Here is an 18,970-nt window from a genome sequence, read left to right as displayed (position 1 = left end):
CTGCACCTGACCAGGTTGCTTATATTTCCATGATCCAGGCCTCCAGAGGCGACGCCTTATTCCTACTCCCCTGCCGGACACCTCATCACTGGGGAAGAAGACGAGTGCTACAGGCCAGTGGGTGGATTTGCCTCCTATGTCTGGGACACTGAAGGAACCCTTTGAGATCAAGGTCTATGAGATTGACGATGTTGAACGGCTACAGAGGCGACGGCAGGAAGAGATGACAGAGGTGAGTGTGGGCTCTTATGTTCACATGATGGGAACGCAAGTTTGCGTATTGGCCCGTAATGTCTTCAAGAGTCAAAATGAATGTCAAAGAAAAGTGAATGTGATCCTCCCACAGAGCTGCCTGTGAACTGCTGTGTAATTAAACCTGATTCATTATGATTCATTTCTGTTCTGCCATTTGACATTCACACACAGTGCAGTCTAGTTCATTCAAGTCGGATTGGGTGTTGCAAACACATATGTGTGTGTTTTTGCCACATTACTGATCCCACCACATATCCCACTTCATCACCATTAATGGAATGTCGACACATTTCCATAATGTGCAGGTCTTTTACATTGATTGAAGGACAGAAGCTCACAGATAGACCATACCTCAAATGCCTAGTGATTGGAGGTTTCTAATCAACCCAGCATTGTAGTAAAGCCGAGTTAGCCCTCATTCCTCATACTGAAGGAATGAGAGTCAATTACTGCCTAAGGTCAATTGGTTTAGATATAAATTGTGTGTGTGATTAGGGTTGATGGGGTGTTGGCAGAGAGTAAAATGGCATCATTATGCAATATGCCATTTATTATCTTGTCTCCACCCTGTGTGCCCTTCTCCATGTCACTCTTTTTACTGTCACTTATAACTTGTGTAGAAGGTGTTCAATGTAGTAGATACTTTAATTTGTTATTTATATTATATATATTTTCCATTTTTGTCTCATTTAGCAGCCCTTCCAGGAGATGGAGAAGGTACGTCATATGTTACACAATAACAATACTGACAATAAATGACAGTGCTTCCTGAGGCACTGGTACTGGTAGCTTTATGAGTAACAGATGCCGTCTCTTTGCAGGGATTGCTATACTTTAACTCTAAGCTGAAGGCGGCCGAGAAGCGTGAGCAGCAGATCAGAGATTTGCGAGCCAAACACGAGGATCTGAAGGAGGAACTTGAGGAAACCAAGAAAAAGCTAATGATGGACCCCCGAAAGTGGATAGGAGAGTGTAAGTCTAGAAAAACAATAAGTGTCCAGAAACTACCCGATAATTAGTCTGATTTCTGAAAATGTGAAATTATCTCCTACACAGTTGAGGTGGATCAGGATTTGGACAAAGAGACTCCAGAGTATTTGGAAGCCCTGGAGCAGATGACCAGTGAACTGGAGTATTGTGTCAACCTATGCAAGGCCCGTGTCATGATGGTGACCTGCTTTGACATCCGGGTGGCATCAGAAGGACAGGAGGCAGGACCTCGAGAGGTTGAGGTGTGAGAACAGACCAGAGGAGGAATGGAAAAGAGAGACCCATGGACGTTGGAACAGAAGGATAAGGATATGTAGCGGACAGACAACTGTGAAGAAAGGACAAGAATGGAGTCGCCCCTCCCCCCCAGTGGACTAAAGTTTCTTTGCATGGAAGCAGAGCATTTGGGTTTTTTTGTATGGTTTCATATAATCTTCAGTGCCTCATGTTCAGAACTTTGAATCTCGTGAGACTTGCAACAGACGGCCATGTGGTTCCTGTGAAGAGAACCATGGAAATTGAAAACGACCATCATTGTGAATCCAAGAGTCATTAAGAAACACCAAGAAGTGCCTTTTAAATTTATTTTTTTTTTTGCATTGGTGCTTGTATCTGTAACCAGCATATCAAATTGACACCCTGAACATGTTCATTTTAATAAGAAGTTATTTTATATTGTAGAGGTATTTATATGATATGGTATGTAAAAATATCATTTGTGGTGAGAGAAGAAAACAAAAGTGAGAAGAGAAAAGCAATAAGTTAATGTTATTGCCTTTCCTGAGCTTTGCCTTCCTCCCTTTTCAGATCCTTTGCCATTGAGCTGTTGTTCATTCAGCCTTCTGGTTCTTTCTGATGTGCATATTTTTTCTACCGTCTTTCTAACATGACCAAGGACTATAACTGTTTTAGGATCTACAATAATCTTGACTTATCCTCAGTTTCCCTTAGTTGCCTTGAGAAAACTGTGGCTACAGTCTGTGAAGGTGTATTCACTGAGCATCTCTCCATAAAGATCTTCTTCATACAGGCGCTTTTTAATTGCAACCTTTATTTCTCCTGCATCTGTTGAGTATTTATTATATGCTTCATTTGTCAGGTTTGATTATTAAAAATGTAGGTACTGATATTGATCACCATTATCAATTCACAGCAAGTCATCTTAGTGATTTGATTTGGATCATTTATTTTAACCCAATCACTCATTGTGACAGTATATGTGTATCCTGGTCATGAGGTTTGGAAAAAGTGGAATTACGAGTCCGTTTAAGAATATTATGGAAATGGTTTTATTTATATTTAAAATTCATTACTCTTGAGTGAAATATTTTTGCTTTGATTATAATTGGGCTCTGTCTAGATCTGATGGTTCATACGCGATTCAGATAATTGAATCAGATTACTTTAGCATTTTTATTTATGTATTTTTTAAAGTGCGACTGTGATTTGAAATATGGGCTTTGATAGGCAGCCAGTACTTTTAATAAGATCCGGTATTGGACCCTACTGTCCTACTTTCACATGTTTTTATACCGTGAATACTTTTTCCATAATTAAATTATGGGAACAAATGACCTTTTTCATTATATTGCAGTATTTTAAAATGGGCTGCACTTTGTTTATTCAAATTTTGTGTCGATGGCCATAGATCAGTTGGAACAAACCCATCAGTCCAGACAAATGCACAAGCCCACATAATAAGGCCCTCGCTGCGAAAGGCATCTGTGTTTGTGATTTATGTGCATAGCGGGCTTTTCCTCCCCTGACCTTCAGGAAGAGGGAAGTCACCTTAAGAAAGCATTACTCACCTTCCTTCTGCTGCCCTTTCACTGCTTCATATTAAACGTGTGGTAGACAAAACAGACGGGCTGTTTCGGAAAATACATCGTTTTGCTGCTGCACCGGCTTTTAATAAACTCGGCCAGGACCAGTGGCTGAAGGAGCAGCCTGATTTACAGTCCTTGCATTAAAAAAAAGGCCAGAAGGACAGCTACACAAATAGCCAGGGTAAATGACTGTAATCCAGTGTATATTCTAGTACACTGTATTTGTGCAAAATGGTGCTGTTCAGTAGTTCTATGCATTCCACAAGTTGTCATCAAGCCTCAAAACATCAGTCAGGATAGAGATCTCCTCACTCATTCCCATCAAATCATGTTGCAGTTTAACATGGAAATCATATTCTTTGTCAATTTTGCAATTTGAACAAAAAAAAGTGTAATATTGGCATTGTCTTTTTCTTTCATGTAGTGAACCCTGAGCCTAGTGAATTGTACAACCGTGCAACAGAAGATATTGTCAGCGGAATATGCATTGAAATGCAGTTGGTTTTTTTATATCATATTGGTATCATGGTCATTTAAAGGTACATGACACATGTGAGCGTTGAAAAATTAGTTCTTCAGAAGCGACACTCAGGCCCTGTCTGAAATGCTGCATGAGTTTCTTTTTTAATAGTCCATTAAAACACACACTTCTGTGCACACTTCTACATTTAATTGTGTATTTCTGAATTTCCTTACCGACTAATACCAAACCTAAATCAGTTTTTTAAGAACCTGTGTATGTTTGGTCATGTTTCATATCAAAATCATATTTTCTAATCTTCCTTTTGTTTTGTATAAGATTTGGAGTCCCTGTGTACAAATGTATAATACGGCAGCTTGTGTTTTACATGTGAATAAAAATCTTGCTTCTTCGTAATGTTTTGTAATTTTCTTGCATTGGTTATTCCTTTTATATGAATTTTATTCCTATCACTCACTCACTCTAGTCCCGGAACAATAGTTCCAGGGCGGGGCCTCGTCCAGGCCACTTCAGGGTACACAGATACACACACCTTTCCCTCACATACTCACACTTATGGACAATTCAGAGTCACCAATTTACAGAATGCACAAGTGAATGGCTGGAGAAAAGTGCTGTGCCACTGTGAAGCCCTGTGATTAGATTTAGATTAGATTTAAAGGTGATTAGATGAGATTATATTGTATACATGGAGATTTTATTGCACTTTATTATGGCTCTAACAATATGGAAATTACTCAGACTTCCATGGAGTACAAAGAGCACCAAACCATCACTCAAAAGGCACAATTTAAAGCCATAAATAAAGAGAATTAGAGTAGTAAATAAACTCCATGCTTTGCGCGTAGCACCAGTTTGAAAACAGGGCCCACTGTGTGTATGAATTACAAAATCAAATCAACAACAAACCTGAAAATGTTTGAGATTTCTTAAAACCATTGTCAATGAGCCGTGAATGTTGAGACCGATGCATCTATCATGGCATGTCCTCTTGGCACGTCTTCTGGATTGTGCTCTGTTCATGGCCTACAGAGAATATTGCAGCACATTGCAAATCAGCATGAGGGACTGGCCCTAGGAGAAAACGAGTGCCAGTGCTGCATCTTAATATGGTCAAATTAAAGCCACAGAGTCAGGATCCTGGCGAAAGAATGACCAAGTGGCGTCATCCTGTGACGCTGCTGTTGAGTGTTCAATTTATCACCCTAATTGTTACAACTATGCTCTGCTCTATGAAGAATCACAATGAAGGTTGACTTATGGAGTCTCAGTTTTGTCTAATTCTTGCCAATGATGGATTTCAAGTAATTTCTATTTTCTGAGGAAGTGTATCAAGGAATTTGCTTGAAAATGCACGCAAATTCCTTTTTTTTTTTTTTTGCGACCTAGCGATTTTCTTAAGTGATTTTTGCTAAGCAGAATTATTCAAGCTCACCTGAATAATGTTCTCTGGACATGTTTACCGCAGACAGATGAATGATCCTGATTAAAACGCTCGCTGGAGGCGTAGAAAAGCTGGAGCGGAATACAGAGCACTGAAGAATGAGGGGGACACAAAGGTGGGAATGTGATGTTGGGACTTCTCATGTCGCCAGCTGTTCAAAGATTTTACATTTTGTGTTCAGTTTTGGGTAACCCTCATGCATGAATTTCATAGAAAAATCTACAAGTGAGAGCTACAATCTTGACGTCTGGTGTACCACCACCCATGTCCTCACCAGGCTGGTCTGTCATGGTGTCATCCTGTTGCGTTGCCACCTGCTCAGAGTTTTACACATGGATGCACTGTGTGATGGGAAGCCACACACCCACCTACACACACACATGCACATATGAAGCCCACTGCAGTTCAGAGTTCACCTAAATCTCTGCAGAAAGCAACAATACAGACCAGCCCATCACACAAGCAGCTTGTTTCCAATAATGAGGTGAAATCCTGGTGCCGTAATCTCATGTCCCCCTTTCAGATCCCTCGCTGGTTTGTCAGCTGACCGATCCAGCTTGATACCAATCTCACTGCCATTCTTCACAGCGTGACCATTGTGAGGGTTCTATTTATTGAAGATTAACAGGATAAAATATAGCATTTTTTTTGCAGCGCTCTTCAGGACTGACTGGATGTTCTACAAAAGCAAGCACAGATTAATGTCACCCCACCTTCTTCAAATCCTGACTGTAAGCACTTCCTTTTGCATTTAAACGCCCATGGGACACTTTATTGCTTAAAGGTTGATCATTCATGATCCATGCAACTCTTCTATTGTTGAGATTGAGAAAAGAATTACTTACTTTTGAAGGACTCTGAAGCATGAATTTGTTTAACAGAATTTAACATCACCTTTTTTTTCTGTTAGGAGGGAAAATGAAAGAAAACAGATCTTGGCATTTTATTGAATCAACAAGTTGACACCTCTATAGTACCATGTGGCATGGATGAGATATACTGACATTTTCACAAAAAGCTAAATAGCAGCAGACATAAATAAAGTTTCATTTCCTGGTGCTCTCATGTTTCCATTAACCCTCAACTTGTGCATAAAAAAATGAATATTAATAATTAAAAACAGTAACCTGAAAGGCAAGATAAAATGTCAAAAATGAGTAAACAGCCAAAAACAAGAGAAAAATGGGTCTAAAAAGAATATACAGAAGCTACGTCCCCTTTACATTTCTTACTGATTCCTGAAATTTGGTGATTCTGGGACAAGGCTGATCTTAAAGGCCTAGATAGAGTGTGAGTGGTTAAAAGGTCAGTCCCATGTGAATGTCCTAGTGCCTCGTGAGTAAAATAATTTTAAAATGTACTCTTAATGGTACTGGAAACCAGTGAACTCCACACAACAGAGGAATTACTGCTTCATGCCCCAGTCCACCTTCCAAGTGGATAAGTGTGTTACCCCAGTGTGCAGCATGAATATAATAATACAGCCACGTCCTTCCCATTATTTAACTCGATTAACACGCGTGCGGTAGAGGGACGCCGCTGCGGACGGGTGGAAGCTGCCGGTAGCGGCAGCGTTAATCGAATCTGCGCCCTCGGCCTGGTGAGCGCGCTGAACGTTTTTGACAGGAGAGGAATATGATTTATGAGATGACACTGAACAGAAGCATGCGACGTAATCATGCTCCTCTCCTACGCATGACTCTAAGCGTACAGGTTTTATTAGGTTTGACTCTTAATTATATAATTTGATACACCTACCAACCAAGACACACACACACACACACACACACACACATTAAAATCGGTACCGACTGTAACATTTCAAGCTTTTAATTCCAGATTTGTGGATGGCGGGCTGAGAGAGTGTTCTTTGTCATGCTGCTGTCTAGGACATCTCGTGGCTCTGGCCCAGTGTGAGAAAGGAGGGATTAAGTCAATAACGCAGCATGGCTCTGCTCTTTCAGCAGCCGCTTCATCTCCATGGAAACCATCCGAAAAAAATGTCTTGTCCAAGGGATGCTGAGGCACACAAATCTTTAAGGGCCGGCTTGACCCTGGTTTTCCTCTGGACCCCTTGTGTGAGGAAAGAGACGTGGTGGGAGGCAGTGAGAAAGCAGGGGAGAGAGTACGAGAGTTCAGGGAAAAGTCACATGATCCCCCCTCACTCTTCACCGTGGAAATTCTTTCCAGAGAAAATGCTACCCCCCCCCCCCCCCCCCCCGACTGAAAATTGCTTCCTTGACAGGCATCCTCTGTATGAAGAAGGACCTTGTGTCCCTTTTAGAAATGGATTTCCTCTCACACTATGCTTATGTTGCCTGGTAATTGACAAGAGTTCAGCTCTCTTTAATTGAACCATATGCATTGGCGCTGATGAAGTTGAAGACTATGGGTTCTGCGTTTGGTCTTTCATCAGTTGAAAAGTACAAGTATCATGGCAAAAATACAGGGAGAAGTCAAAGATTAAACATAGTTTTATAATTGCACAGTTATAAATCAATGCTTTTCTTCAGGCATGTGCTCTACATCCAAATAAGATTTAAAGCATGCAGCATCTATAGTATATTATCTTGATTTGTAGAAATTAACAGAACCAAATAAGAAGAGGAAAACCTGGCTACCCACGTCTATGTATTTATTTCCAAAACCCTTGAGGACAATGCTTTTCTTTACAAAGATTTAAATTACTTTAATGTGGCTGAGATTTAAACCTGCACCTGTCAAAATGTCACATATCCAGGTACAACCCATCTGCTTCCTTTGTCCTCCATTTCACACTATTCTTTGTTGTCTTGGTACGTCCCCATTATATGGTGGACATCGCAAACACAGTGAGTGGAGTGATTGTCACATGTGATACACAGCACACGGTGAAATTTGTCCTCTGTATTTAACCCATCACCCTGAGTGAGCAGTGAGCTGCCATGACAGGCGCCCGGGGAGCAGTGTGTGGGGACGGTGCTTTGCTCAGTGGCACCTTGGCAGATCGGGATTCGAACCTTCTGATTACGGGGCCACTTTCCTTAACCACTAGGCCACCACTGCACCAGACAGACACAATCTCTGGACCACACCACTACCAAACCAAACATCCCTAATATGTGTACTTTTTAATTCAATCTGATGAGCAAACTAATGACAATCGCGAACATGCCACATGCAAGCACATCTGATTAGATCCCAGTAAAATATGGCCCTCAGAGTAAATTAACTTTCACTGCCCTGTTTGACTTCTAAAAAATGAAATTGATGGTTATTTTACACTGGGCTACAATTGTCTGATTCTCCTTTTTTTTAGCAATAGGAATGGAACTTTTGTGTCCTTCAGTTCAATTGAATATCCAGTTTGTATTTTCTTCCACATTGTGACAGAAATATTTTGGCTGAATATTAGGCGCGTGTTGTGTGCACAAGCTGACAATGAAATAGATTTTATAAGACATCTGAAGTGCCATCAGAAACGTTCACAAAAAGAAAAATGTTTTAGTTCCTTCTTGAAAGCCTAATATGCCAAAGTTAACCAAGGGGGTGGTGTACAGTCTGAAGCCATTGAAAATGGCCAAATCAAGAAATCTCAGGTTTAAATTATAGTACTTTACAGAAATTTTCTTTTGGTAAATGCTAAAGCTGGACCAACAGATTCGAGCACCACCCAAGTACAAATAAGAGAAATGTCCAAAAATGTGAATTAAATATCAGTCTAAGGCAGCAAATCGCAGCTCTGTGCTGACAGTGTGTACTCTCACAATCACTGAACCCGCAGCTCATAAATAAGGAAGTGGCCTTAAGATTTACTTGCGACCGGTCGTTTCTAATGAGCAAGGTCACTGGCACCTTAATGACACAGGGTCCATTTATTGGTCAGTTCCATAAAAATGCACCTTTGATTTGTGAGGAAGCGTAACCAATTTCTATATTGCTCGGGAAGATCAAGGCGTAGAGTTGTGCCCCCCGTTCGTGATTTATCTTGGTTTCGGCCGTGACATCAAATATTCATGTTTTAATTTAGCTCAGGACTTTATTTATTTTGCCTGAGAGGGGAAGACACAGTGTCCTCGGTTTTGATTTTAAACAAAAAGAGATGAACAGAACAAAAACTTAATGAATTAGTGAAGGATCAAATGAATCTGGGGCGGAGCAAAGCATACAGAGATGAAAAGAGTCACGAACCGCTGTTTGAATTTGACTCTTTGGCTCTCTCCAAGACCTTTGTGTGCCTTTAAAAGATATAAAAAGACATAATTTTCAGGGTTGCGCTGGGTTTTGTCTATTATTTGCAAAATATCTGTGAAGTGAATCCATTCGTCTGTTGCGTTGGCTTTTGACACGAGGTTGTTTTCTTGGCATTCATTGCTTGTGCCGGGTGCCAAATTAAAAGAGAATTTACGAGTGCCCTCTGGCGCCGAGGTTACCTGCCGCTTGCCCCCCGGCTTTGTTAGCGTGGGATTTAAAGCTTTGCAATCAAGCAGATTTCGGCTTCTATTTCAGTCGGGCCACTCTTCTCAGAGGCGCCATAAAAAGCAGTCCAAATGCTACCACTTACTCTGACTAATTAAAGCAAGCTGGTTTTTGGAAGGAGGACACTAAATTAACTCCCAAACGCACAACCGTGGCCCTCCTCGCTAAGTCTCCATTGCTGCAGGGGAGCCATAATTATTGACAAACCTTAATAAACACCACACATCATTAGACACTGGTTTACTTCAAGAAGAGGGCTCTAAGAAAGAGCCTGATGCTTCTAGGAATCAAGGTGCAGACAAACCTGGACCAATTCAGTACCAGGAAATGTGCGAATTGTCATTTTGCTTTGATTGTACCATTTTGTTTCCATTTATGGTGGCAGATATGCACAGGAGCTCAATATAAAACCTAGTCATTATGGACACAATTATTTGACCTGTCACTTGCCCATTTCCATTAAATGTGGTGGATAAGTGTGGGCCAAGGTAGAACCCATTACATTTTAGAGCAGATCCTGGCCAAACGGTGGATCTGGAGATTTAGTTCCTCTGTGTGCAAGCTCCTTGTTCTTCAGGCACCTCCGAGCAATTGGTTGAAAAAAAAAAAAAAACATCGCGCCAGGGTGCAGCTGTGGTTAATGCTTGAAATCTAGATTCGATCTCCACATATTAACATTGTCCTCCTCCAGCAGTCCAGATTTGGTGAAAATAAATTGGCCCTGATGTTTGTGCATGCAATGGACTGTTGCTAATACAAAAACATGGAACTGATTAATTGGTGGGTTTGGTGGGTGTGTCATCAAAGAAAGTCCAATAGGTGAAAAATTACCTTGGTTCTTGGTTGGATCAACATGTGTGGCTGGCTGTGGGTCAATGAAATGAGAAGGGTCAGTTATGGCTATGACCCCAAGCTTTATGGCAAGCTGTTGCCTCCACACCCACCCTTCATGGCAGAGCCCCTCCCCCTTTGTAATGGAGACGCTCTCCCAGCACCGGCCTGATCCGATCTGACAGCAAGCTGGCAGCAAGTGGGGTCAGCGCCTCATCCTTTTCATTGTGTACGCTCAGCCAGGAGCCCAGCTCTCAGTGCAGACCTGGGCATATCCTGCCAGCGGTCTGGGTGGGGTATCCAGTGGAACCCAAGTGGAGCTTCTTCTGTCTGCATTGATGGCAGACAGAATTCAATTAAAGCTGGTTGTTCTCTTTTTTTTATTCAGTTACCCAGTAAAAATTTAAGTTGTGAACTTGTGAATAGTGACAAATATTTAAAGTGTGGCATTATAAAGCCTGGTTTGATGTAAACACAGCATAATCCCTGGCAATTTTGTAAAAAGGAAAAAAATCCAACTTTTATTGGATCAGTGGGGATAGACATGCTGGCCAAACACATTGTCCCTGTGACATTGTTAGCTGTCCTTTGTGTCCTTCGCTTTAGGTGATTTGCTGTGCTGTGTAAAGATAAAAGAATGACATAATTGACACGAGCATTTGTCTTTTTTTTTTCTACTACAAAATGCCTCAAATGTCGTGGCTGGAAATGACTAGCAGGATGTAGCGGCACTGTAATGGTTTCACATTAATATTGATTTGTTATTGTTGTTATGCAAAGCGAGGTGCAAATGTGGATTCAGTGTCTTGGAGAGACAACAAGCCTTTGGGAGGCTCCCAGGATTAAAATGCTTAATCTTCTGGCCATAAAGAGATCTTCCTGGTCCTGTGAGGACAACTCCAATGATTTGACAGGACCAATCAAGAGTGTCCCCGCTGCCAGCTTCACTGTAGAGCGTCTGACCAGTGGGCAGCTCCAACAGATGGGCCCCACTAATGAAAAAGGGTCCTTTTAATTAGTCTGTCCGTAGACATTTATTCTCACCATATATCCGTCCCCCACCAGACGAAGTTTCATTGACCAAACCTGTCACTGTGGTTGGTGCCCAGAAATCACCATCTGGTCAGCTGTAGAACCGGGGTGGCACGGCGGCTATCTTGTACTTCCCACTCCAGTGAGCCGGAAACGGACCAGGAGACATCGGCGAGCGGCTGGATCCAAGGGGGGCCGACTGGATTCCCTGTAACAGGACTTGCTGATGGTATGAGGTATGATGAGGGGCAGAGTCGGTGGTTCATTAATCATGTTTAACCAGTTCATTCAGGTCCGGAAAGACGTGGACTGACAGGATAGGACGAACGCATGCTCCGCCCTTTTAGTGCTGACATGGCTGAATTTCCCAGTGAATGAAGGATGCTGCTATCATCTCCGATGGGCGGGCAAATTAAACTAAACTCTCCAACAGGATTATGATCTTGCTGATGGATCGCTAATGCTAAGGTGCTAAAATACAGGACATAAAAGCAAGGTCAAAGGTTCAACATGTGATGCACCTCTTGGTAGGTCGCCAGTCTAAACACATTTGATTTGTTTATTAATTAATTTTTAAGACTTCTCAAGTCTGTACTTGAAGGAAAATACATATTGTTGATGCATGCAACATCACACCATCAACAATGTCTATCAGATGACCCTCTTTCAGTGAAACACTTGAACACATTAAAGTAGACATTTTTTTCCCATTTAATATTAGCATCCATTTAAAGGTTATTTTCTTGTTTTGGATGTTAATAGATTAAATATTTAGACAGGGCAGACATAATGACGGGCTACAGCACCCCCATGCCCCACCCTGGCACTTGGGGTGTTGAAAGACGGGGATGGTTCTGCGTTGATGCAGTGCAGAACATAATCAATTAAATCATAATAACGTTGCTTGGTGATTTTCTACTACTGTGGAACCCTGATCTGAATACAGTGCTGCTCCGGGCAGGTGTTCGGCTTCCTCCACATCGACGTTCGAAATGAACGCCCCCTGAACACCATATGTTTCTGCTGCTCTTTGTAGCTGCGTTCAATTGCGTCTGCGTCTGACACTGATTAACGCTCATCGGAATTTTGGCAAAAATTGAAATCCAGAAAATGTTGCGTATATCTGACGCCATCTGAATGCACAGCTGATGCTGAACGCCTGTGTGGAAGCTTTGCTTTGCTCCAATGGGCAGAAAAAAACGGTCTGTGTTCAGTCGGCGCTCACCTGACACATGAATGGCAGAAAAAGGCCTGGTTCAGATTGGGGCCTTAACTCTCATCTCACTGACTTAATTGAAAACAGAATTGAAAACATGTATGGCATTGATAACAGTCACCAAATCCAATTGTGAGACCAGGGATGGTTCATACCTGTACTTGGCACCAAAGTTTGGTGAAATTCTTTGGTTAAAAATAAGCTAAATGGCTGCGAATCGGCCAGGGTTTTGGCATTGTAGTTCTATAGCGTAAATGCAATCATCTGAGTTTTTTGGCCAAATCAGAGCCTTGAGCGTGTCGATTTCCCCCACAAAGCTTTATTCAGGAAAAATCCTTTGTTGATTCTATTCTCAGCATGATTTGGTTTTGCAGCCGCTCTCTGATTGCCTATTCGTGTTTGCTGTGCTCAAGGGTTTGGTCTTTTAACCTTCATCCTGCTTTAAAGGAAGCCTCCCTATTTGTCCTCTGCTGAAAAAAAAAACCCGGAGACACATCTTGAGGGTCACGCCAGTGAGCATCTGCATTCTAAGCATGCCTCGTCTTGTGTCATACAGCATCTTGCGGCGTGGACCAAGTGGAGATGGCAGTGTTTTCCGTTTGTGTAACATCCGTGGCTCCAGTTCACAGAGAGCCGTACAAATTTATGCGGCGTTTGTCTAAGCAGAGGGGGTAAGGCACCGAAAGGCTCTTGAAGTCTGAAATTGAAAAAATAAAGCTTCCATGAAGAAATGCAAAGGGAATGGGGAAAGCAATGCCGCAATCTATGGGCCAGTTAAACCAGTCACTCAGTGGAATAATGCATCCTCCGACACGCCGGCATGGGAGATTGTAACGGGAATGTCGGCAGCCCCTAAAATGACTGGAGGAATTATTCATTAATTTGTCCGGCCTCGGATTTTTTGTCAGGATCAGCAGTACAGTTATAGTGTTATTAAGCAGGCGATGTGCATGTGTGTGTGTGCGTGTGTGTGCGTGAACGTACTGGGAATGAAAGGGAAATATTAAAGGCTGTCTGAAGTGTGCTCTCATACCAGTCCTGATTACAGCAATATCATGGTAGAGCGCGTCCTGCTCCGTCCTTATTAGCTTTGCAATCAGTAAGGAGAGAGTGAAGAAACATTTAATCACATACTGATCATATATATTTGGCTCTATTCTTGGATGTGTAAAGCTTACTTCCTCTAAGATGAGTTAACACACATGGGGGGAAATGTACTTGTTACAACAACCCAACAGGAACGTAAATACCGATCGTCCATAACATTAGCACCACTGTGGGTGAAAGCAAATAACATGATGTGTTTTTTTTGTGATGACTGGACTTGCCTGATCCAGTAGAACGTCTGTGGGATTTGCTGGAAAAACAAGTCTGAGCCCTGTGGGCGCCACCTCACAACTTAGAGGACTTTAATGATGTGGTTACTCATAAGACAACATACCTGTCCGGTCCAGTCCACGTCATGACTGGTCAAGGTGTGTTTATTTGTGAATATTAAAAATGTGGTGTTAATGTTTTGGCTGATCAGTTAATATAGCAAAATTTCAACGTGGTAGAATTATGTCCTAGTGAACCTGCTTATTCATTATTTGTTCTTTTGAACACATACTGGATATACTGAATAATAGAATCCTCCCGTAATGAAGCAATCTATGGACCACAACAGTTCCTCGGAGGTGGAAGCTGTGACCAGCTCCGGTTGTGAATGGGCTTCGCTGCCAGTGACTGAACGCCATCGCTCTGCCCTTGCTGTCTCTCGCACAGAGATTAGACAAGGATTAGCGCCTGCCAGTGACTGAACCCCGGCGCCGCTCACCGCATCTAAAGTGCCACGTGAAGAAGTGAAGAGGTTAATTACGGCTCATTGAAGTACAAGCTCTGTCTCTCCCCCTCTTCCCGTCTCTTTATTTTCCACTTGTCCGTCAAGCCCCCTCCATTGCTGCTGCTCCTCGAATCATTAGAGCCACTGTGATGCACGCTGATCAAACGGAAGACTGGCGCGTCTGCTCCTTGGCAACAGTTGATGCGCCGGTGCCGCGTCTGGCGACGTGCCGCGCGTCCTGCTGTTTGCTTATGCGAATTGGCTGGCAGGCAGGTACATTCGCATGTCTCTCATCTTTATTCATCGGGAGCCAGCCAGAGGAGAGGAGCAATCGTGAAGCTTTGATGCTTCTAATGAGGAGGAAGCCACCGCTCATCCAGTTTGGTCTGGCCAGTCTTGATAAGGGTCACCTTTGCAAACAACAGATTCCTGTCTGGGAACAATGACACTCCGGCTTGAAGCAGAGGGCTTCCTTTCTGTCGTAGCTCAACATCAAAGCACATTTGCCTATACACCTGGTAGGTATGCCTCCAACCAATCCTTGTCCCCAAATTCTCTAACCCAACTCAACTGATGAGCTCCCTCATCAGATGCTGGCTTACAACCCAAGTCCTCCAGCACTGTTCTACTGGCCCCAGGAAGACACCTTCAACCCAATATAAAAACCTACCTACTTCTCCTGGAAGTACTTGGATCAAGCTCTGCCAGCTAATTTACATTTCTGCTGGCGTTCTGACGGAGTGGCCTGTTAACAGCATTATTACAATCCACTTCAAGAGCAACTCCTGGTCACTTTGTGCAGTGTCACCATCCAGTCATTCTTCTCTACACCTAAGCTGCTCCATAAAACCCCGGCCGTCATTCTCACACGTTCCCTGCTCCTAGTCCATCCTGCATTCAGTTCTTTATGGTGTCCCTCATGGCCCTTGACAAAAGTAAACAGGCCATGTCAGTGAAGTACATATCCATCATTTGTCCATACAGACTGTACTGAGCAGGTGCACATTCTTACTTTTTCTTACATCTGCAAAATAATTACGAGACTCATCTTACCTAGTCATTCTCATGGTGTGACTAAATGACTCTCTCTGATGTCACAATGTAGCCTTGGACCACATGATCCAGGGTCTTCCTGAAGACAGATGGGCCTGTTGACAAGGGTCAGGGATGAGGGCTGAGGGGTCACGCTGAATAAATAAGTGCGTTTTATGGGAGGGCTGCTTTAAATGTGTTTTCTCAATTAGGTGTTTCAACAAACACCAAATTAAAATGTTCTAAATGCTACTTTTGTACCTCAGTCAGCTGGAGTGGAGTAATCACACAGCATCAATCCTTGAATATGCTAAAAATATTTCATAGTTTTATTTAGTACTGGCATCTGCATTGGCAAATGTTTTACATTTTCAACTTCTATGATGGTAAACATGGTAGACAAAAAAAATTCAGACAATTTAGAACATTTTGTCACATGCATAAGGTATAACATAAATTAAATTTACATATGTTTTTAAAATATGTTTATTGCATACATTACCTCGAATGAGTTGTGGTATTAACTAATGTAACATTGCTAGATACTAATATGTATGGCTTATATGCCTGAAAAAAGTGCAGTTATTAACAGTTTAAAAAAGAAATTGAGTAACTTGAGGAAGAATAGAGAACAGTGCGTTATCTAAGAGTCAAAGGTCATTCGAAAGAGCCTGCAAATCTACAGATGTACACGGCAGTGGAGCGCTGAATTAATTATTTTGCTTAATGGCATGGCTGTTCCATGTGAAAGAGTATATGGAAATCCCTCAAGGCACTAAAACCAGAAGGATACGTTTAATGGATGCCCTTTTATGAGCTACGCTGCAGTGTGCTGGCAGTATGTGTAATTCTTTCCTAAGGTAACGTGAAGGATTAATTTGATACCAGAGGAAGTTTCATGAAATTTTCCATATGTATGGGCATGAGCAGCCATCAGGGTCTCAGCAAAATGTTTAGCTTTGAAAACCTCCTGACCTACACAAACTTTCCATACCGCAGATACAGCGCAACATCTTTCCATAACAGTGGCCACCTCACACATGGAGGACACACGCTGGCACATCTTGTGCCCTATGAAGTAATGCTGAAATAACCTGATGAGGGGTTTACATCAGAGGGACCTTTTTTTCTCCCCAGAAGATCTGCATGTAACAATTTTTCTTTATTTAACGAAACATAACTACAGGACATGTTGGTTGTGTTATAGGGCTTGTTCCTCCACAGCGGTCGAGATGAAAAGGCTTTATTGATTTGTTTGGTGGAGCAAATTAGACTTGTGCTCTGGAGGCGGCTGAACAATTCATTCTGTGCTGCTTCGCCTGCCTCCCCCATTGTGTGCCTTTGATAGATATTTCTGCCCAGGTTTAATTACCTCTGGTTACCTGACTGTGGTATGTGGGATAAAAAAAACAAAAAAACTGCCCTCTTAATTAGCTGTCAGCTGTTTTTAGGGCCACACCTCATTGATTAGGGCATGATGGCTAATAAGACGTGAAATCCCCACGCTTCCTTCATTGAAATAGATGACAGAGGAGGCAAACGCTCCTCTCCGCCTTTCCCCTGCACGTTCTTCTAGATTTCGTCTTCTAGTTTTGGTCCATTTCCACCAGGAAGAGTAATTATTCTGTTGTCGTTTTGCTCATGATGCCATTAACATTGAATTTCCTGTAGAATTGACTCAACCTAATATGTTCTTCAGAACCAAACTATTTTTTTGGGGGGGGGGTTCTGCTCATGCCAGAATTGAACACAAACCATCACCAGAAACTATGGATTAGAACCCATTGAATACAATGTAGTTCCAAAAAAAGGAAAGATTGGATCATATAATAATTTTTTTTTAGCTCTAGAGGAAGTAAGAGCAGCTGCATTACCTTTATCTGATGTATGGATTGCTGTCTGGGAGCCATCTGTGGATTATTACTTCTACTGGGGTGCTCCATTAAAACAGCATTCAGTATTCTGGTGCCATCAAGCTCTTTTTCTCTCTCTGTAACAAACACACACACACACACACACACACACACACTCACATCAGTATTCTGTCAGTACGTCTGTTGTGATATACTGTATGCTGGGCTAAGGCCTGCAGGCAAGTGAAGCTTTGCCTTTGGCACTGCTGCTACCCAGACTTGTGGCTGGAAGAGCTCTGGCAGAATCCACACACACACACAGGCACGCGCACACACACAAACACACACACACACAATCCCACCACCAAACTCCACTCCCCTCTCCACTTTACTCCCACCAATCCCAGCTACACAGTTGTTCATGAATATGGATGGAAGGCTAGTCTCCCTGGCATTGTTAATGCGCAGCAACTCTGTATAAATCACGTCAACATATAAAACTCCAAATGCTTTGATAAAAAGGTTAGTTGGCAACAACCGAGGGAGATCAAGGAAACAAAAAATGACTGCCCTGCTGCCTACACTGCAATATGGCAACATCTCCATATGAGTCAAAGTTTAAATGCTGTGTTTTAATTTATCCCAGGGAAAGATTATGGGCACAGTTATGGAAAGTGGCTTTTAATATGTTCCAACACAGTGTTAAAACAGAGTTAAATATGGGCGGTGCCACAGGCAGTGGTGGCCTAATGGGTAAGGAAGCGGAACGTAATCAGAAGGTTGCCGGTTCGAATCCCGTGCTGCCGAGGTGCCACATCTCCACCCACTGCTCCCCGGGCGCCTGTTATGGCTGCCCACTGCTCACCAAGGGTGATGGTTAAAAGCAGAGGACACATTTCTTTGTGTCACCGGGTGCTGTGCTGCTGTGTTTCACAATGACAGTCACTTCACTTTCACTTTCAGTGAATGACAGTTGTCACCCATGATAGTGTAAACCTGTGCTCATCAATATGGCACATGTGCAAAGTAACTGTGTTGCCAGATACTTGATGAATCGGTGTTGAAACAGTCTACAAATATGGCAAAATCACACACAATTGTTTGAAAATGCCTAAAAAATTTTGATCTGGATCCGTATCGTTCTGATTACCTGATTGATTGCGTCTGTGTGTGTGAATGGACCCTGATGTGCCTGATCTGCCTAATCCGGTAACACTGAGAGCAAGATCCTGTCTCCTCCTCCTCTGTTGACCTCCAGGATATATCCACATAGTAAAACTTGTCCTCTACCAGTTGCATTGTTGTGGCATCAGTGGCCATAAGGACACATACAGATATATTTTACTGGCAATATTTAACATGTTGCACATTGCATAGGAAAGTTAAGCTGACTTGATCGGCAATCAGAATTATTTAATGAAAGCACTGAAAATCACTTACGACTGAACAGCAAATCCTGAGTTTTATTCAATCTTCATGCAATCTATGAAAATAAACGAATGTTATAACTGGCTCTAAATGGACAGGAAAGGACAGACCACACGGACTGGGTGATGGTACGGATGTGTAAATTACTGATGTGCTCATAAAAAAAGCAACAGAGCAGCTTGCATCAGTCAGGGGCTCAGAGACCTGAAACAGACAGAGAATGAGCGACAAGCTGGGAATCTGCTGGGAGTTTTACAGAACTGGAGCTGAAACATGTGCATTATGGAGGCCGACAGGCCGCT

General features: G+C 42.5%; 1 protein-coding gene across 5 annotated transcripts in view; it reads left to right on the top strand.

Moving 5' to 3' along the window:
• Window positions 1–3,899, top strand: part of kif26ab (kinesin family member 26Ab) — a 66,748-nt gene extending 62,849 nt beyond the window's left edge. For 3 of the 5 annotated variants that reach the window (XM_028983491.1, XM_028983514.1, XM_028983506.1), the window contains 4 exons: window positions 39–232; window positions 949–972; window positions 1,077–1,227; window positions 1,312–3,899. In XM_028983491.1, the coding sequence (XP_028839324.1) occupies window positions 39–232; window positions 949–972; window positions 1,077–1,227; window positions 1,312–1,493 (551 nt within the window). In that variant the 3' untranslated portion in view covers window positions 1,494–3,899. The remainder of the gene's footprint in view (window positions 1–38; window positions 233–948; window positions 973–1,076; window positions 1,228–1,311) is intronic. The other 2 variants (XM_028983498.1, XM_028983524.1) reach the window with 1 other exon arrangement.
• Window positions 3,900–18,970: the final 15,071 nt, after the last annotated feature.

The sequence above is a fragment of the Denticeps clupeoides genome, chromosome 1 (genome assembly GCF_900700375.1).
Source record: "Denticeps clupeoides chromosome 1, fDenClu1.1, whole genome shotgun sequence".
NCBI lineage: Eukaryota > Metazoa > Chordata > Actinopteri > Clupeiformes > Denticipitidae > Denticeps > Denticeps clupeoides.
The sequence above is the reverse complement of the archived record's forward strand: the minus strand, read 5'-3'. Positions and strand labels throughout refer to the sequence as shown.